Consider the following 18837-nt stretch of genomic DNA (forward strand, 5'->3'; position numbering starts at 1 on the left):
CTTATGTTGGTCCCATTCGAGCCGTTAGCAACTTGCTCCCTTCTGTACCTGTCCTGGAAAACCGCTTTCCTCGTGGCCATCACATCAGCAAGACGAGTTTCCAAGCTTCGGGCTCTCACGGCGGACCCTCCATGTACTGTGTTCCACAAGGACAAGGTGCAGTTGTGACCACATCTGGCCTTTCTCCCCAAAGTGGTATTGGCCTTCCATGTTAGCCAGGAGATCTTCCTTCCGGTCTTCTTCCTGAAGCCACATTCATCGCACAGGGAGCAACAATTGCACTCCCTAGACGTCCGTAGAGCAATCACTTTTTATATCGAGCGGACAAAGACCTTCTGCAGAACACCCCAACTCTTCATCACGGTGGCAGAGCGTATGAAGGGCCTACCCATTCCCTCACAAAGGATTTCATCCTGGGTGACATTGTGCATCCGCACCTGTTACAACTTGGCTCATGTCCCCTTGAGCCACGTCACTGCACACTCTACCAGGGCTCACGCCTCATCTGCTGCCTTCCTGGCTCACGTGCCCATCCACGAGATATGTCGCACAGCTACCTGATCCTCGGTCCATACCTTCACCTCTCACTATGCCCTGGTTCAGCAGTCCAGAGACGATGCAGCCTTTGGCTCAGCAGTATTACACTCTGCGACATCTCACTCCGACCCCACCGCCTAGGTAAGGCTTGGGAATCACCTAACTGGAATGGATATGAGCAAGCACTCGAAGAAGAAAAGACGGTTACTCACCTTTGTAACTGTTGTTCTTCGAGATGTGTTGCTCATATCCATTCCAAACCCACCCTCCTTCCCCACTGTCGGAGTATCCGGCAAGAAGGAACTGAGGAGTGCTTGGGTCGGCAGGGGTATATATCCAGCGCCATGGTGGCGCCACTCCAGGGGGCGATCCAGCCGACCCACCGAGTGTTGCTAGGGTAAAAATCTTCCGACGAACATGCACGCGGCGCGCGCACACCTAACTGGAATGGATATGAGCAACACATCTCGAAGAACAACAGTTACAAAGGTGAGTAACCATCTTTTATAGGTTATAGGGGGATGTGGGTTCACCTTCCTCTGAAACATAAGGTAGTGGCTACTGAAGGAGGTAGGAGTCTTCCCTTGATGGACCAATGCATCTTACATTCTTCTATCCAAAGGGATAATAAAGATGAGGGATCATATGCTGTAGTTGGTAGTGCTATGATTTCTTAGCAGAGAGTGTATGGGGGTGGCGGGGGAAATAGATACAGCAAAGGTTTGATCCTGGTTCCACTGAACTCAGCAGCAAAACTAGGGATTTCATTGGGACCAGAATTTCATTCCTACTGACTACTTAAGAGACCAGATAAATATAGCGACACAAGGTGGGTGAGGTAATATCTTTTATTGGACCAACTTCTGTTGATGAGAGCACAAACTTTCAAGCCACACAGAGCTCCCCTTCAGGTCTGGGAAAGGAACTCCCAGTGTCCCAGCCAGGGGTTGGTACCACCATGTTGCACAACGGACACTTGACAAAATTACCAAACTTAGTGACGGACATGAGGGCGGGAGCGGAGGGGGGTGCATTATGTCATTCAGTCATTCAATGTTTTGAAAAATTACCACAGACCTCAACATTTTTACCAGGGACACGTTGCTGACCCCTGGTCCCAGCTAAATGCAAGGTAGGACAGATTGTTTAGCATAAGTAGTTAGCACATATTGTAGGGGCCATTCAAGGTGGCGTGGCCCATTAACACCTCTGCAGCAACAGGACAAAAAGAGAGAATTAGTGGGTTACAGATTCTTGTAATAACTCATAAATCCAGTGTCTCTGTTCTGTCCATGATTTCAGTGTCTAGCAGAGTTATGAATTTAAGCTCCCTGGCTCATCTTTTGAAAATGTTGTGCAAGTTTCCTTTGAGGATGAGAACTGATAGGTCAGATATAGAGCGATCACTTTGTGAAAAGTGTTCACCCACAGATGATAGGATATTTTTGTCTTTCATCATTATCCTATGTGAGTTGATTCGAGAGCACAGTGATTGTCTGGTCTCACCTACATAGTCATTATTGGGGCATTTAGTGCACTGGATGAGGTATAGCACATGTTGTGATAGGCATGTGTAGGATCCATGGATCTTGAAAGATGTGTTGTGTGAGGCATTGATCATTGTAGCAGCATTGCATCTGTTGTTTTGGCAGGATCTGGTGCTGCTTTGAGTTGGTGTGTCTGCATACAGATAAATATAAACATTTTGCTTTATTATAAATATAAATTATTGAATTTCAGTGGGAGCTGGGTGCCTAACTGACATTTATGCCTTTGGATAAGAAAGTATTTAGGAGGAGAATTTCAATCACTGTATAAATAGAAATAGATATCATATGCTTGGGTGCTTGCCACTTTCTTAATTAATTTCCCTGCCATTTAATGTTGCTGTACTGCCTCTTAATGATGCCTTGCTGAAGTTTGCTTGTTTTTGCCTTGTCTGTCAAAATAAAAAGTTGATGTGATGGGGAAAATAACTGAAGTACCTTATAATGAGAGACAACCCTTCTTCCAGTTCAACAAGAGACTTTCCCCACCGAGTTAAAGGGGGATAAATAGTCATATAAAATAACAATGCATGCAAATCACTTTAACATTTTTCTGGGGATGTCGTTAATATTGTGTCTGTCACACAGGCAGCAGCCTGAGATACAATATGACAAGTCTGCAATTTAATATGCCATCTCATAACAGTAAATATTTATACTGGGCAAAGTTTACTGATTACAGAGAGACTGTCATCTTTTTTTTCTTTTTTTTTATAAATAAGCATTTCTGTCAATACATTACCAACTATGTTCCTCTCCTTAATTCTCACCTTCCCAGGTATTATCAAAACTGCTTTGCTCAACATGGATCGAGAAAACAGGGAGCAGTACCAAGTGGTCATCCAGGCCAAGGACATGGGTGGACAGATGGGTGGACTCTCAGGAACCACCACAGTGAACATCATACTGACTGACGTCAATGACAATCCACCACGATTCCCACAGAGTGCGGAACATTTTTATTTCTTTGAAAGTCTTTTAGGAAGTCTAGATAGGAATTAACATTTTTTCTCCCCGGTTATTTCTTCTGTCATAAACTGTGAGCCTACTGCGTATCGGGCTTCCACAGAGTAAGTGAGCAGTAGTTTGATACTAGTGCTTAACTCCAGTGGATGGAAAACATTTTTTGGTAATGTTTTCACTGCTTTGCTAGAGCTAGTCTGAGATGAACATTACTAAACAGAAAGCAGCCTTATTTCTTCTTCTCATTAAATGGTACTGCTGGGGACCCCCATCACACTCTTTGTGTCAGCATGTGTCTGCAATTATTTTTAGAGCAATTTCTGCTTTGTTCTAATGTCTGTGTTTTGAAATATACTAATTTAAATGATTCAGATCTGTCCCTGGAGTAATTCCATTGAAATCAATGGAATTTCCCTGCTGGTGTGCTTCAACATAGTGCTGTTTGAAATAGTACTACACCTCTACCTCGATATAACGCTGTCCTTGGGAGCCAAAAAATCTTACCGTGTTATGGGTGAAACTGCATTATATTGAACTTGCTTTGATCTGCTGGAGTGCGCAGCCCCGCCGCCCCCCCCCCCCCGCCCCTGGAGCACTGCTTTACTGCGTTGTATCCAAATTCGTGTTATATCAGGGTAGAGGTGTATGTGAAAATGCACTAGGAAATGTTTAGCGTGCACCAGCAGTGTCTACACAAACCAATTAATGTACAACATGCTAGTGCGCTTTAGAAATTATACCACCATAAAGCGAATTACCCATCTGTGTAGACAAGCCCTTAGAAGCAACAGTCCTTTGCATCATTGACTGATTATGGGCGTAAACTGATTAAAAATCTCCCACACCATTTTTTTTGCTTTACCTAACCTTTGCCATTTGAACCAAGAACAGTAGCAGCTGTTTGAGATTCTAGATACTAACAGACAAATATGAAAGCTTTGACTGTTAAATCACCAAAAATGTTATTGAAAGCAACTTGTCATTTAGGTCCAAAGTCTGCCCTTTGCTGTGGGCCAACAGCTCCCATTTAAATTGGTGGACTTAAATTGAAATGTCTTTTCCCCATAAAGTCTTTTATACACCTTTGCACATGAGCATCTCTTATTGCCTGAATCAATGCTGCATCAACACACACAATGCCAACATTCCCCAAATAACTTCTCTTAGGGGTGTAGGGAGCAGTTTGTGGTGCAGCACATTTGCACTAAAGACTGGCCTAGATTTGGTTTTAATGTCACTATATCACACAGGCCACTGGCAGTTCTCTATATTGTGTGCATCTTTTAACATCTAGAGGTTGTTTTTTTTTCTTTTCCTATTCCATCTTCAGCTGGCCAAAAGGAACCCAAGATACTATCTGATATTCGATTGCAGGGAGAAAGGAAAAAAAAGTTCATTGTAATACTAGGGTCTTGTCAGGGAATCACTGACTTCTATTGTTTTGAAACTAAGGCATGGGGTGAAGTTTATTTCTTGCTAAAGACCTGGAGAACAGCAACTTCTTAAATCTATTGATCAGAATATTGGTGCATCCCTGGCTGGCAAGCAAATACAGCTTTTATATCCAGACTCCAAAATACCATGGTCCTGGCTGACCAAAACTGCTCTCTCATTTACTGTAGGCACATACCAGTTCAAAACACCTGAATCTGCTCCACCTGAATCACCGATTGGCAGGATAAAAGCGAATGATGCCGATGTGGGTGAAAACGCCGAGATCGAATACAGCATCACTGAAGGAGATGGATCAGACATGTTTGGGGTTATCACTGACAAGGACACACAGGAAGGAATTATAACAGTCAAAAAGGTACATGTTTTAATAAACTTAATTCCAACTTTTAGAGTTCCTTTAAGAGCCTAACATAATGCACATTTAATTTGTCATGCAGTTGACATTGTTCAGTGATTTACACATTATTTATTAGGAATCTCCTTCAAATCCTCTATACAAAGCCCTTTTACCAAATCAGTTAGGATTCCTTCCCCTTCCCACTCTCCCCAGTCCTGTTCCCTCTTAGAACCACTTCATAAAACCTGCTTGCATAGACTTTGAATGGGAAGGAGCAGCATTTAGCCCATAAAGAGGGACAAGTCTGAGAGAAAATTCTACTGCCTCAGAAGATTCATTGCAAAGGCTGGAGAAGTGCTCTTTAGCTGTGCTTTTTCTCCCTAATGTGAGTAAAATATATGTATATATATATAAAAATAAAAGATTTACTCTACTTATTAGGAAAGTGCTAGGTTGGTCAACAGAAATAATAAATGTCCCTGTACCATTTTGCCTATTTAAATTACCTTTGACCTCTCAGAAGGTGTGAAATTATATATGCTCTAGTAAATCAAAGCACATGATTTATTGATGTACATTTTCCATATAATCTAATTAATAAACCCATTAGTGTACATTCACTTTAAAAAAAAACACAGTGCCTTATTAGATCACAATGTGCATCATCTAATAGATTGCACTTTGGCTGTCGGAAAGGATTTGGATAATCTTGTTAATAGTGAGTTATCAAGCAAGTGTGATAAGGTTACAGATATCAACTTCCATCAGTTCAAGTTTAGTCAACGAGACAGACATTGTGTGGATTTTCAAAACATACACTTTTCTTGCTGATATCAGTATGACATCCGTCATTACTTGTTCCTTAACAAACGCCTTGTAGGGTATGATCATTGACATCAGTCTAATTCTGTTCATGTTCCTCTCTGCTTCTGACAGCAACTTTGTTCCTGTTAGTCTTGTTCAACAAAATGAAAAAAAAAAGGGGGTGACTACTCTCTGCCTAAGTTGCTATAAGTACGTGCATACGCATAATCCCCCAAATGTTGTTTCTTCTGTATTTTTAAGAGGACATTAGAACTGTATGATGTAGTCATAACCTATCATAACATGATACTCTATTTGATAAGTCACCCTAAATCACTTTTGACACCACATGACACAATGTTACATTTCAGTAATTGGCTGCCAATATTTTAGCACAGGGCCCTCACAAAGTCTTTTCCCCTGAGCCTGTGGTACTTAGGGAGCAGGGGCAGGAGGGGAAAGACAGTAAATGTGTTGAGGCTGTTCCAGAGTGAGGAATTTGTTTTCCAATAATTATGTCTCATAATGAGAACGGTCCAAGGAGGCAAATTCATTTGGCAAAAGGGTGCATGTTAAGTGCACTCTTCCTGACAAATATTAAGGGCTAGATTCTCAGCTAGTGTAAATCAGCGTTACTCTGTTGCTTCCACTGATTACTTCTGTTGATTTCAATGGAACTACACTTATTTACGCCAGCTGAGAATCTGAACCTTAGATAGTACGTGCTTCAGGACAAGACTGTGTCTACTCCCAGCTTCTAACACAATGTGTCACAACCTGACTGGGGCTAAAAAAATATGGAGGTATAACTATATGTCGTGCAGTATTATTATCATGTTATAACTTATTTTCTGGGTGGCAGCACTCAGAGGTCCCAGTCAGGATCATGGCTCCCGTCTCTTGGGCCTGATACAAACATACAGGAAGACACAGTCACTGCCAAAAAAGAGCTTAATTTGAAAAGGGGTGTAAGTAGGAAATACACCATTAATCAAACATGGGATTCCGGGCATCCTCCTGGAATTGATTTGAAAATACCTGTGACAGCTGGCACAACCAATACGATGCCAGTGTTTTGTATTGGCTCAGCATAAGTTTGTATGAGTCTCAGGCATAGTATGCCTCTCTGGCCCATGAGGTTTTTGTAGTACACTCCAGAAGTAGCAGGGAGTTTAAAAAAAAACAAAACCACCTCATACCATTGTCTAGTAATAGATTATTAAGAAGGGGGATCCATTAGCTCTCCAAGCCCCCTTCAGTACATCATCAGTTCATTCGGTACATCAAGATGCTGCCTGAAATGGCTATAAATGGTTGACCCCCATAAATCTCTCTCTTTTTTTGGTTTGTTTCATGACTCTTATTTATTTTCCAAGGCTTTGGATTTTGAAAAGAAAAAGCTGTATACTCTGAAAGTGGAGGCTACCAACACTCATGTGGATCCCCGATTCCTCTACTTGGGGCCATTCAAGGACTCCACCACGGTCAGAATTCTGGTGGAGGATGTGGATGAGCCTCCAGTGTTCAGCAGACCAGCATACATACTAGAAGTGAAAGAAGATGTGCCCACAAACAGTATTATAGGAACCGTAACAGCCCAGGACCCTGATGTTGCAAAAAATCCTGTCAAGTAAGCATAGACTATTTCAGCTCACTTCTACTGTCTTTTTGAATGCTTTATATTTGTTTCTATTTGAACATCTGCATGCAAAAAAAATTCCCTTTTAATAATGAAGTATATGTTAAATACTGTATATGGTATAAACATATACACATGTACACATTGTAAATACATGAGTGTGTGTGCATGCTCATTACATACAACTCGATTTGCATTTCAATTGCTTTTGTAACTACTCACTACTCCTTAGACATTAGCTGCACTAACTAAGAAGAAGAGAATCTTAAAGAATACCACAGTTACATTTTCTAGTTGCAGAAAGGCAAAACTGAATAGTTCCGGTACACTATGGGTACAAACTCAGATTCACACACACAGTCACAGAATGTGAGCTCATGTATGTTAGTGCAATTACATTCACTTCAGTGAAGTTATTCACTGGTGTAAGCAAGTTTACAATCAGCCCCACAGATGTTGTAAATTATGTGTCACTAAGCAATTAATTTTTAGAGGAAATTTGAAATTCAGTCATTAAAGTTGAACCCGTTTTTCATGAACTAGCAAGTGATACGAGCAAGAACACAACTACAATGTAGTTTAGACTATGAAGGTCTTTCTAAGAAAAGTGATCAAAAAGTGTTGTTTTTTAAATGTACGAGACTCTTCTTTTACACTGAACAGGAGAAGACTCTTACAATGTGACACCCTCTTGTTAGTGTATTATAACAGGTCACCAGTCGGGGTGGGACATGGAAAATATGCAGTGTAGTTACATGCAATAGCAAGGCACTTTGCCACGAGCATTTAAAATACAGGCACATCTTGATTTTATAGCAATCATGGGTGGGAACACTCAAAACTTTCCTAAAACAGGGGGTAGGGGAGAGAGAAATACAAAGGAGAAAAGGGAGTTTGATAAAATCAGAGGTCATAAAATTAAGGTTTATGGGTAATACACTGCACTTCTACAAAGTACCATCCATCGACATGTGTCAAAGTGCTTTTAAAACATTAATAAGTTTCAACCCACCTTGTGAGATAGTTTCCTTATCAGTAAAACGGAGATAATATTTACCTAAGGCAAAAAAGATTGTAAGATCTTTTTGTTCTGTGTTTGTACAGCACCTAGCACAAGGGGATCCTAATTTGTGTTTGGAGTCCCTAGGTGCTATTGCAATACAAATAAATAAATAATAATCCTGTGGCTGAGGCTGATTCCCACACTTTTGTTTTAGCCTCCCAAACAATCTTTCTGTCATATGACAAATTTTACATAAGAACTAAGAATTGCCATACTGGATCAGACCAGTGGTCCATCTAGCCCAGTATTCTGTCTTAAGACAGTGGCCAATGCAAGATGCTTCAGAGAGAGTGAACATAGCAGGGCAATTATCGAGTGATCAAGCCCCTGTTATCAAGTCTCAGCATCTGGCAATCAGAGGCTTAGGAACACCCAGAACATGGAATTACATCCCTGACCATCTTAGCTAATAGCCATTGATGGACCTATCCTCCATTAAACTATCTAATTATTTTCTGAACCCACTTATACTTTTGGCCTTCACAACATCCCTTGGTAATGAGTTCCACAGATTGACTGTGCATTGTGTGAAGAAGTACTTCCTTATATTTGTTTTAAACTCTCTTACTGTTAATTTAATTGGGTGACCCCTGGTTCTTGTGTTACCCAATTCTCTTATTCACTGTCTCCACACCAGTCATGATTTTATAGATCACTATCATATCCCATCTTAGTTCTCTCTTTTCCAAGCTGAACAGTCAGTTTTTTAATCTCTCCTCATATGGAAATTGTTCTATAACACATATCATATTTGTTTCCCTTTTCTGTACCTTTTACAATTCTAATATATCTTTCTTTTTTCCCTGTATTTTATCCAAGGAGAATTAAATGACAAAGTAAAAGAAGAAAAAAATAAAAATTTACTAGAGAAAAAAACATCTCTCATCAGCACAAGCTCATGATGAAAGAATGGTACCGCATAGGCTGTTTGTCCTCTATTGCCATGGCCTCTAGTGCCATGTTGGCAGATCCCATTTTTTTTAAATAAAGGTTTTATTTTGTTTTTTACAAAATCTTACAGTATATAAGTTTCCAGAAGACTAGAGTATAACTATCTGCTCTGCCTGTTGTAAGGGGCAGCACATTCTTGTGCTGGTCCTGGAGGAACCCTATGAGAAAATAAACTGCACTGTGTCTATACTTGGCACAGTGCATGTTCTCCAGCATGTCAGCTCATAGACATGCTGGCTTGTGGAAGGCCCCACCTAGTCCCCATCTTCTCCAACCATCTCCCACCCAGTGGCACAGGAGGGGCCGGGAATGTAGTGCCTCTGTGGATCCTGCTTCCTGTACATTAAAAGCTGTACACAAGAAGCCACATGCAGCACCCACCAACAAGTTTTATTTGCCCTACAAAAAACAGGAACTATGCTGTATAGTTTTGAGCCCTATCTACCTTATCTATAACTATCTATCTATCTGTAACACATTCTTGTAACACCATGGTATGAGTAATCTGCATAAGGAGGTATCAGACACCTCCTTACTTCCTGGTACAGCCATGCAAGCCAGGCCGTGATTTGCCCCAGAAAAATCAGATGGGACAATGCCCATACAAAAGGAATTGACTCATACCAGCAGAGAATCTGACTCACTAATACTACATGCAAACATAACAATGGATTGAAAACATCAAAGGGAAATATTTATATTTATAGTACAATCCAAGGTGATTGCTATTATTTAGACAGAAAAGCATTTAATTTGCATGGTGAGGGTAATCCCCTTATTTGAGAGCAGTGTAATAAAAATCAATTAACATCTCATTGATTTGTCCAAAATGAAAACAAAAGGAGGAAAAAGAGAGAATTGAGGAAGAGATTGAGACACTGGAAGGAAGTGACGGGGGACCAGGAAGAAGAGCAAGGGGAAAGAGGAATCCAAGGAACCACTAGCCTATGAGATGTGGGCCTGCCAATAAATTATGATCCTCATGGGGCTTTCATGGTGCCAGTATCTTGTGGGATCTTCCAGGATGTGGGCGAACAGTATGAGGTTCCATATTCTTGACAGGATGATTTTTTTCTATGACAAGTGTAGATGCTAAATCTGACTTCCACTTTGAGCTTGGGGGAGGATTCAATTAGACTGTATGTGCATTACTTGTCAATTGCCCTTGACAGTCAGAAATAAAATCTTTAAACACTTGACGTTACAGTGAAAACCTTCCATTTTTTCCCACTTAAGTGCAGTTTTTTCCTTTTTAAATAAAATGAGCCCTAAGTCAGTTAGCTGAAAGACCCTTTGATTTTCCATTACAGAATCCTTCGTAATATCATTATGAAAATGCATTATGAAAAATTTACACACACATCCCTTTCTGACCCACAAATCTGTTTGACTTGTGCTTGCATTAGACAGCAGGCTGCTGAGTATCAGAAGATAATGAAGCAAAAGAAGACTAAGAAATATCTGCCATAGCCAGAAATAAACTGATCACCATGTACGCAATATCAGTGGAGCCACATTTTATCAGCCTACCCCTGATCAATCGGTCTCCTAGCTGCAGAACAACATTAAGAAAGGACAAAATTATACAATGAATGTATACATGGATATACAAATGCTGATACACAGCCAATATCACTAGAGTGTTAAATAACACTCCACCATCCAGTTGTTAGTGAAAATGTGTTGTTTGCACAATGCTGACATTCAGAGTAAACAGAGATAGTAGGCTGAACCTCTGAATTCTTCCCATGTAACAAAATAAATTGTGCTGCTTCTGGCATTATCAAATCCTTCTTTAAATCTCTAGTTGAGTTTTTTGCTGTTGTAACTCCTCAGAGGCATACTGTAGTTCATCATTTATTGGAACTGCCTCCCTGCTGTGGCTGATGTATCTAAAGTATCCCAGATGAAAATAATCTGCAGATAAATGCAAGACTTTATTTTGTTTGTGCATTTTACTGACGACTTACTTGCATGTATTGGGTTCTCTCTCTTTCCCCTCCCCCCTTAAAGTTATGTTTAAGGGCACAGTGGAATATACATATATTCATTAACTTTCTAGCTTGTCAATTACCCAGGGTTTGAAGGGTATAAAGTCCTGAAATCTGACATATATGCACCAGTAATTTCATTAAAGAAATGTAAAAACAAGTTTGATGTTGTCTGCTTAATTCATAGTAGGCTATGATCCATAAATTAGAATCTCCACCAATTCCACATAATTAGCAGTCCTTGATCAAGAGAGACCCAGGATTATATAAACTGAGACAGAAATGACAGTCTAGCTTATTAAAAGCATCCTTCTAGGTCAGGGTTAATGGTATAATTAGAATACAGTTGTAGCTGCACTGATCTTGTATGTATTTTCGCTTGAATATGAAGAAATAAAATTAGTATTTCAAGACACTGTTCTCTATTATTGCTTTATTGAGTTCAACACCTGCCATACAAATAACCTAATGTGCATAGAGACTTGTGACAGCTCAGAGTTTTAAATAATAAATATTAATATATTGAAGGAAGCCTCAATGTTATGGCTGTGATAAACTCAGAAAAGCTCAAGAGTTGGATACAAAAGGTTTCTCCATTGTTCCCAGACACTGTTATCACATGTAGGACTAAATCCTGGGAGTTTTGCTATAGTAAGGACCACAATCACAGTGTCCCACAACATTGAAGCCCCAATTGGGCAAGGTATTTAAGCACATGCCAAACTTTAAACATGAGTAATCATGGGGGTGGGGTAGGAAATAAATGCACTACACACTACTTAAAGCTAGGCACATGCTTAAGAACCTTGCTGAACCAGCGCCATGTAACTGGAGCTGGTAAGAAAAGGGAATTTCAATTCTGTGTGACATTCCAATCTTTTGAAATTTCTTTTTATTCCAAATCAGCATGAAAGGGTCAACATTTTCTGTGGGATGGACATTCTGAATCTCCGGGGGAAGTAAACTTCACCAGCCATTTTCCTGGCATAACTTACTTCCCTCAACATGCTGGCTCAACTAGGCTCTGCCCACTCCCCACTTCTACCCACCCAGCCGCACAGGAGATAACACGATGGCTGGTCTCCTTGGATTATGATGACCTGTGATGCCCGCACAGGAGAGTAAGGGAGCACTTTAGACCTCTTCACTCATCTGCACAGGCATATAAGTCAGCTCATGACTGAGCCCAGAGCAGGAGCAAAATAATAGTCTAGTTCTGCCATAGTGATCTGAGTGGAGTTTTTCCGCCACATCTTTGTTCTGTGGTAATTTCATTTTAACAAGAGATAGACCTGAGCAGCAACATTTGGATCTGGGTGTCAGAGCTCCCTCACAGGAATCGAGGACATTCATCTCCAAGGCTTAAATTCAGCTCAGTATAAAAAGAGAGAAAGGCTAGATAAGACATTCAAATCTATATTCAGATTCTGAATGCCCCGAAAGTTCAGTGGTGTTCAGATCCATCTGTACATATTACCAAGGAAACAAGTTGGATTATCCTTTAACGTGCTAGAACTTACATTTACATGGCATTTACTATGGAATGAATCATCAGCTACACTGATCTCTGTATCTTTTTCTTATTTTATTTTTAACCAATACAATTTTGGGAGGGAGTGAAGGTAAAACTTGCACCCCAGCTGACAAATTTTGTATCAAAAGTGATTTGAAACAGTTGAGATATCAAACTATGAGAAGAGGGATTTATAATGGGAAAGCCAATTAAGCCTTAAAATAAATGAATGTCATATCTTTCAAGATACAGACTCCACATTTCTCACTAAAAGGCAAACCTTTGATGCTTCTCAGAAGTATGTAATTTCTACAGTAATTCATTTATTCAGTGACAATGCCCCACCTTCTAAATCAAACCCTCCAATATGTCATTATCCAACAGCTCAGAATAGACTCTTTGTATGAATATATCAAGATGCCAAAGTCTGCACAGAAAACAAAAAGGCAGCTCATTTACTAGCTATTTGATGTCTAGTCTTAGGAAACAGTTTCAAAACAGAAATTAAAGTAAAGGCATTTTTTCTAACCATGTTCTCTGTATTTTCAGATATTCTGTAGATCGGCACACAGATATGGACAGAGTATTCAACATCAATTCCGGAAACGGTTCAATATTTACTTCAAAACCCCTTGACCGGGAAACATCGCTATGGCACAACATTACAGTAATAGCAGCAGAGATAAGTAAGTCAAACCTAAATACCACCGCTGTCCCTGATGTAATGAATTCAGCCTTCTAGCTGAGTGTGTGTAAACCACTGCTGGGAAGATGTCAGGCTGTATGGATGGGCCCGCTCGATACTAATCAAGCAAGGGAAAGGCTGAAAAAGATGCTCTGCACTTCCTTTTCTTTTTCCTAGGGCTACTGCTTATGGAGAGACAACTTCTATACCTAAACAGGCAGAAAGTTGATGCTTATGTGTTTCTGAATCAACCTGCCTGGAAAAATTCTTCTAGCCATTCTTTAATTACAGTGGGATTTGCCGACTTCTGAAAAATTGTATACAGCAAACAAGATAGTAGGAAAATAGTCCACACAGTGCTGCCAAAATCAATTCTGTGGCATAGCCTGAGAATTTTCAAGTGAGCCAAAAGGTCCCCAAATCCTATTAACATGCAATGAAAATTAGACGTCTAACTCCCCTAGGCACTTTTGAAATTCCCATCCATAGATACTAACCCAGTCCATTATTTTAGGCCCAGACATAGACTCATAGACTCATAGGTCAGAAGGGACCAATCTGATCATCTAGTCTGACCTCCTGCACAAGGCAGGCCACAGAACCCCACCCATCCAATTTTATAACAACCCCTATCCCAGGACCGAGTTATTGAAATCCTCAAAAATGGTTTGAAGACCTCAAGCTGCAGGGAAACCACCAGCAAGCGACCCATGCCCCACGCTGCAGGGGAAGGCGAAAAACCTCCAGGGCACCTGCCAATCCGCCCTGGAGGAAAATTCCTTCCCGACCCCAAATATGGCGATCAGCTAAACCCTGAGCATGTGGGCAAGAGTCACCAGCCAGCACCCAAGAAGGAATTCTCCGCAGCAACTCAGTACCCATCGCATCCAACATCTCCCCGCAGACCATTGAGCAGACCTGTCTGGTGGTAATTCAAGATCAATTGCCCAAATTAACGATCCTATCATAACATCCCCTCCATATACTTATCAAGCTTTGTCTTAAAGCCAGGAAAGTCTTTTGCCCCTACTACTTCCCTCGGAAGGCTATTCCAGAACTTCACTCCCCTAATGGTCAGAAACCTTCGTCTAATTTCAAGTCTAAACTTCCTAATATCCAGTTTATACCCATTCGTCCTCGTGCCTACATTAGTACTAAACTTAAATAATTCCTCTCCCTCCCTAACGTTAACCCCCTTGATATATTTATATAGAGCGAGCATATCCCCCCTCAGCCTTCTTTTGGCCAGGCTAAACAAGCCAAGCTCTTTGAGTCTCCTTTCATAAGGCAGTTTTTCCATTCCTCGGATCATCCTCGTAGCCCGTCTCTGAACCTGTTCCAGTTTGAATTCATCCTTCTTGAACATGGGACACCAGAACTGCACACAGTATTCCAGATGGGGTCTCACCAACGCCTTATATAACGGTACTAACACCTCCTTGTCCTTGCAGAAAATACCCCGCCTGATGCATCCCAAAATCGCATTTGCTTTTTTAACAGCCGTATCACATTGGCGACTCATAGTCATCCTGCTATCAACCAGTACCCCAAGGTCCTTCTCCTCCTCCGTCGCTTCCAACTGATGCGCCCCCAACGTATATCCAAAATTCTTATTATTAATTCCTAAATGCATGACCTTGCACTTTTCACTGTTGTATTTCATCCTATTTCTATTACTCCAGTTTACAAGGTGGTTCAGATCTTCCTGAATAGTATCCCTGTCCTTCTCCGTGTTAGCAATACCCCCCAGCTTCGTGTCATCCGCAAACTTTATTAGCACATTCCCGCTCTTTCTGCCAAGGTCAGTAATAAAAAGGTTAAATAAGATCGGTCCCAAAACCGATCCTTGAGGGACTCCACTGGTGACCTCCTTCCAGCCCGACAGTTCACCTTTCAATACGACCCTCTGGAGTCTCCCCTTTACCCAGTTCCTTATCCACCTTACAACTTTCATATTCACTCCCATTTTTTCTAATTTAACTAACAGCTCCCCGTGCGGAACCGTGTCGAACGCCTTACTGAAATCTAGGTAAATTATATCTACCGCATTTCCTTTATCTAAGTAATCCGTCACCTTCTCAAAGAAGGAGATCAGATTGGTTTGGCACGATCTACCTTTAGTAAATCCGTGTTGCAATTTGTCCCAATTACCATTGACCTCTATGTCCTTAACTACTTTCTCCCTTAAAATTTTTTCCAAGACCTTACATACTACAGACGTCAAGCTAACAGGCCTATAATTACCCGGATCGCTCTTATTCCCTTTCTTAAAAATAGGAACTACATTAGCAATCCTCCAGTCATACGGCACAACCCCTGAGTTTATCGATTGCTTAAAAATTATCGCTAACGGGCTCGCAATTTCACGCGCCAGTTCCTTTAATATCCTCGGATGGAGATTGTCCGGGCCCTCCGACTTCGTCCCATCGAGCTGTTCAAGTACGGCCTCTACCTCAGTTGCCGTAATATCCACTTCCATATCCACATTCCCGTTTATCATCCCTCCATCATCGCAAGGTTCCTCACTAGTCTTATTAAAAACTGAGGCAAAGTACTTGTTTAGATGTTGGGCCATGCCTAGGTTATCCTTAACCTCCATTCCATCCTCAGTGTATAGCGGCCCCACTTCTTCTTTCTTTGTTTTCTTCTTATTTATGTGGCTGTAGAACCTTTTACTATTGGTTTTGATTCCCTTTGCAAGTTCCAGTTCAATGCGGCTTTTAGCCTTCCTCACTTTATCCCTACATGTTCTGACCTCAGCAAGGTAGCTTTCCTTACTGATCCTGCCTTCCTTCCACTCCCTGTAAGCTTTCTGCTTTTGTCTAATCCCCTCTCTGAGTTGTTTGCTCATCCAGTTTGGCCTACAACTCTTGCCCATGGTTTTTTTCCCCTTTCTCGGGATGCAGGCTTCTGACAGTCTCCGCAGCTGTGACTTAAAGTAATTCCAGGCCTCCTCCACATTTAAATCCACTAATTCCTCCATCCAATCCACTTCCCTAACTAATTTCCTTAACTCTTTAAAATTAGCCCTCGAGAAGTCAAAAACCCTAATCCCAGATCTACATTTGTTTCTCCTTCCATCTAGTTTGAACTGAATCAGCTCATGATCACTCGAACCAAGGTTGTCCCCTACCACCATTTCTTCTACGAGGTCCTCACTGCTCACCAACACCAAATCTAAAATGGCATCCCCTCTGGTAGGTGCTTCAACTACTTGATGAAGAAATCCATCCGCTATCACATCCAGAAAAATCTGACCCCTATTATTCTTGCAAGAACTCGTCCTCCAGTCTATATCCGGGAAGTTGAAGTCCCTCATAATCACACATTTCCCCTTTGTGTTTACTTCATTAAAGACATTAAAGAGGTCTCTATCCATATCCCAATCCGATCCCGGCGGTCTGTAGCACACCCCAAGCACTATCTCAGGGGAAGCTCTAGTTGCTTTTTTACCCAGTGTGATTTTTGCCCAGACAGACTCTGTCTTGTCCATTCCATCGCTTCTTATTTCGCTACATTTAATTTCATCATTGATGTACAAGGCTACTCCACCACCTTTGCCTTTCTTCCTGTCTTTTCTAAACAGCACATAGCCTTCAATACCCGTGCTCCAGTCATGAGTACTATTCCACCAGGTTTCGGTAATCCCTATAATATCCGGCTTCACTTCCTGCACTAGTAACTCCAGTTCCTCCATCTTGTTACCTAGGCTCCTCACATTAGTGTACAGACCTTTTAATTTTTGGCGTTTGGCGTCAGTGACATTCTTTCCCCCGTCGTGCGCAAACTTTCTACCACCAGCATCACCCGTTACTCTGGTTTCTACTCCACTATTCCTCCTTGGATCAAATCTTGGGGTCGCAAGGGTGTCCCCGCTCACTTTGTTTACTTCCCTCTCCAGGTTATATTCTGGCGTGGAGATCTCCCGAACATCTCCCAACCATCTCCCCCAACTTCCTAGTTGAGTCTAGGGAGTCTCTCTCTGTGGTGACACCACGTGTGTTAATTGTTTTGTTATCTAGACAGCCAGAGAGGTAGACTGGGTCTGTGTGAAACAGGCAGTCTCAATAAAAACATCCCCTTGATACTAATATTTTAATTACATGTCTCCTTTCTGTCCTGAGGCATGCTGCAAACGGTGGCATCAGTTGGTGCAAAGTGTATTTATTTCTTTGGAGTTGCATACCTTTATGCTAGGGCTGGATTTGACTGAAGCATGATGGAATGGATGGATCACCGGCTGTAGAAATGTACAAAAGTTTGGATGCTGTTGGGAAGCTTCAGAGCACTTATTTTTTAACTTGGTATAAAGCAACTATAGGCCCTACTTTCTCCTATATTGTACATAAGTAGATATATAGCTGAAAATAACCTATATCCAAGCCATGCTACAAGGCCGGACTAGCTCTTTCAAAGATGGGCAAGCTTTATAGTTTCTTAGCCCGGCCCCCACTAAAGCCATTCGGCAGTTGGAGTTAGTCATGGACTATTCCATCAGATTGCAGATGCATCTCATTGAACTAATAAAGCTAACTGAAGCTAAAGAAATATTGAGACAAATTAAGAGTAAGCAAGTACATTCCCACTGAAGTGTACTCCCTTCACATTAATTACCAGTACATTTGTAAACTCATAAAGAGAAGCACTTTACAATGGTGACTAGAGTTACCCTCATTTTACAGAGGGGGAAAACCATGAAGATACAGAATGGTTATGGCCAACATTTTCTAAAATATCTAGTAAGTTTGGGTGCCTCAGTTTTTGGGCGTTCCCTTGGAAACACTTTGACCCAGATCCTCAAAGGTATTTAGGCACCTAATTCCAATTTAAATCAATGGAAGTTAGGTACCTATATACTTCTGAGGATCTGGGCCTTTGGGCCTCTTGTTCACAGATGCACAGCGCCTCCAACTCTAAGTGAAGTCAATGGGAGCTTCAGATGCTTCCAGTTCACTGCCACTGGACCATACTGCCTCCCTAGTGAAATTCTGAAGGTGGTTTAAATCTTTACATTTAAAATGGGAAAGGTACAGTAGATGTTGCACTGCAGAAGACACTCAACAACCAGAATCAGATCAATTTTAGGATTTCAGTATGTGAATTGACAGAAGCTACATCCAAAACTAAGGAGATGTGTTAACATTATGTACCAAGATGAGGAAGCTGCCTGCTCCATACAGTAGCACTTCTTGCTGGACAGTCTAATAACAATTAAGTGATTGTGAACAAGGAGAAGTTAAGCATCTCTTATTCATTAATGCAAAAGGGTTTGGAAGGAGAAAAAGAGCAGTGAGGTTTGGAGATTGTATAAGTACATTGGATCTACATACCTGTTACAGCTCTCTGAAGAAA

At 41.2% G+C, this 18837-nt stretch overlaps 1 protein-coding gene across 2 annotated transcripts in view; it reads left to right on the plus strand.

The window, feature by feature from the left end:
• CDH6 (cadherin 6) overlaps window positions 1-18837 on the plus strand; it is a 129809-nt gene that overhangs the window by 97645 nt on the left and 13327 nt on the right. For both annotated transcript variants that reach the window (XM_050939951.1, XM_050939952.1), the window contains 4 exons: window positions 2863-3030; window positions 4670-4857; window positions 7020-7273; window positions 13350-13486. In XM_050939951.1, coding sequence (XP_050795908.1) covers window positions 2863-3030; window positions 4670-4857; window positions 7020-7273; window positions 13350-13486 — 747 coding nt within the window. The remainder of the gene's footprint in view (window positions 1-2862; window positions 3031-4669; window positions 4858-7019; window positions 7274-13349; window positions 13487-18837) is intronic.

Source organism: Gopherus flavomarginatus, chromosome 2, assembly GCF_025201925.1.
Source record: "Gopherus flavomarginatus isolate rGopFla2 chromosome 2, rGopFla2.mat.asm, whole genome shotgun sequence".
NCBI classification, from domain to species: Eukaryota; Metazoa; Chordata; order Testudines; family Testudinidae; genus Gopherus; species Gopherus flavomarginatus.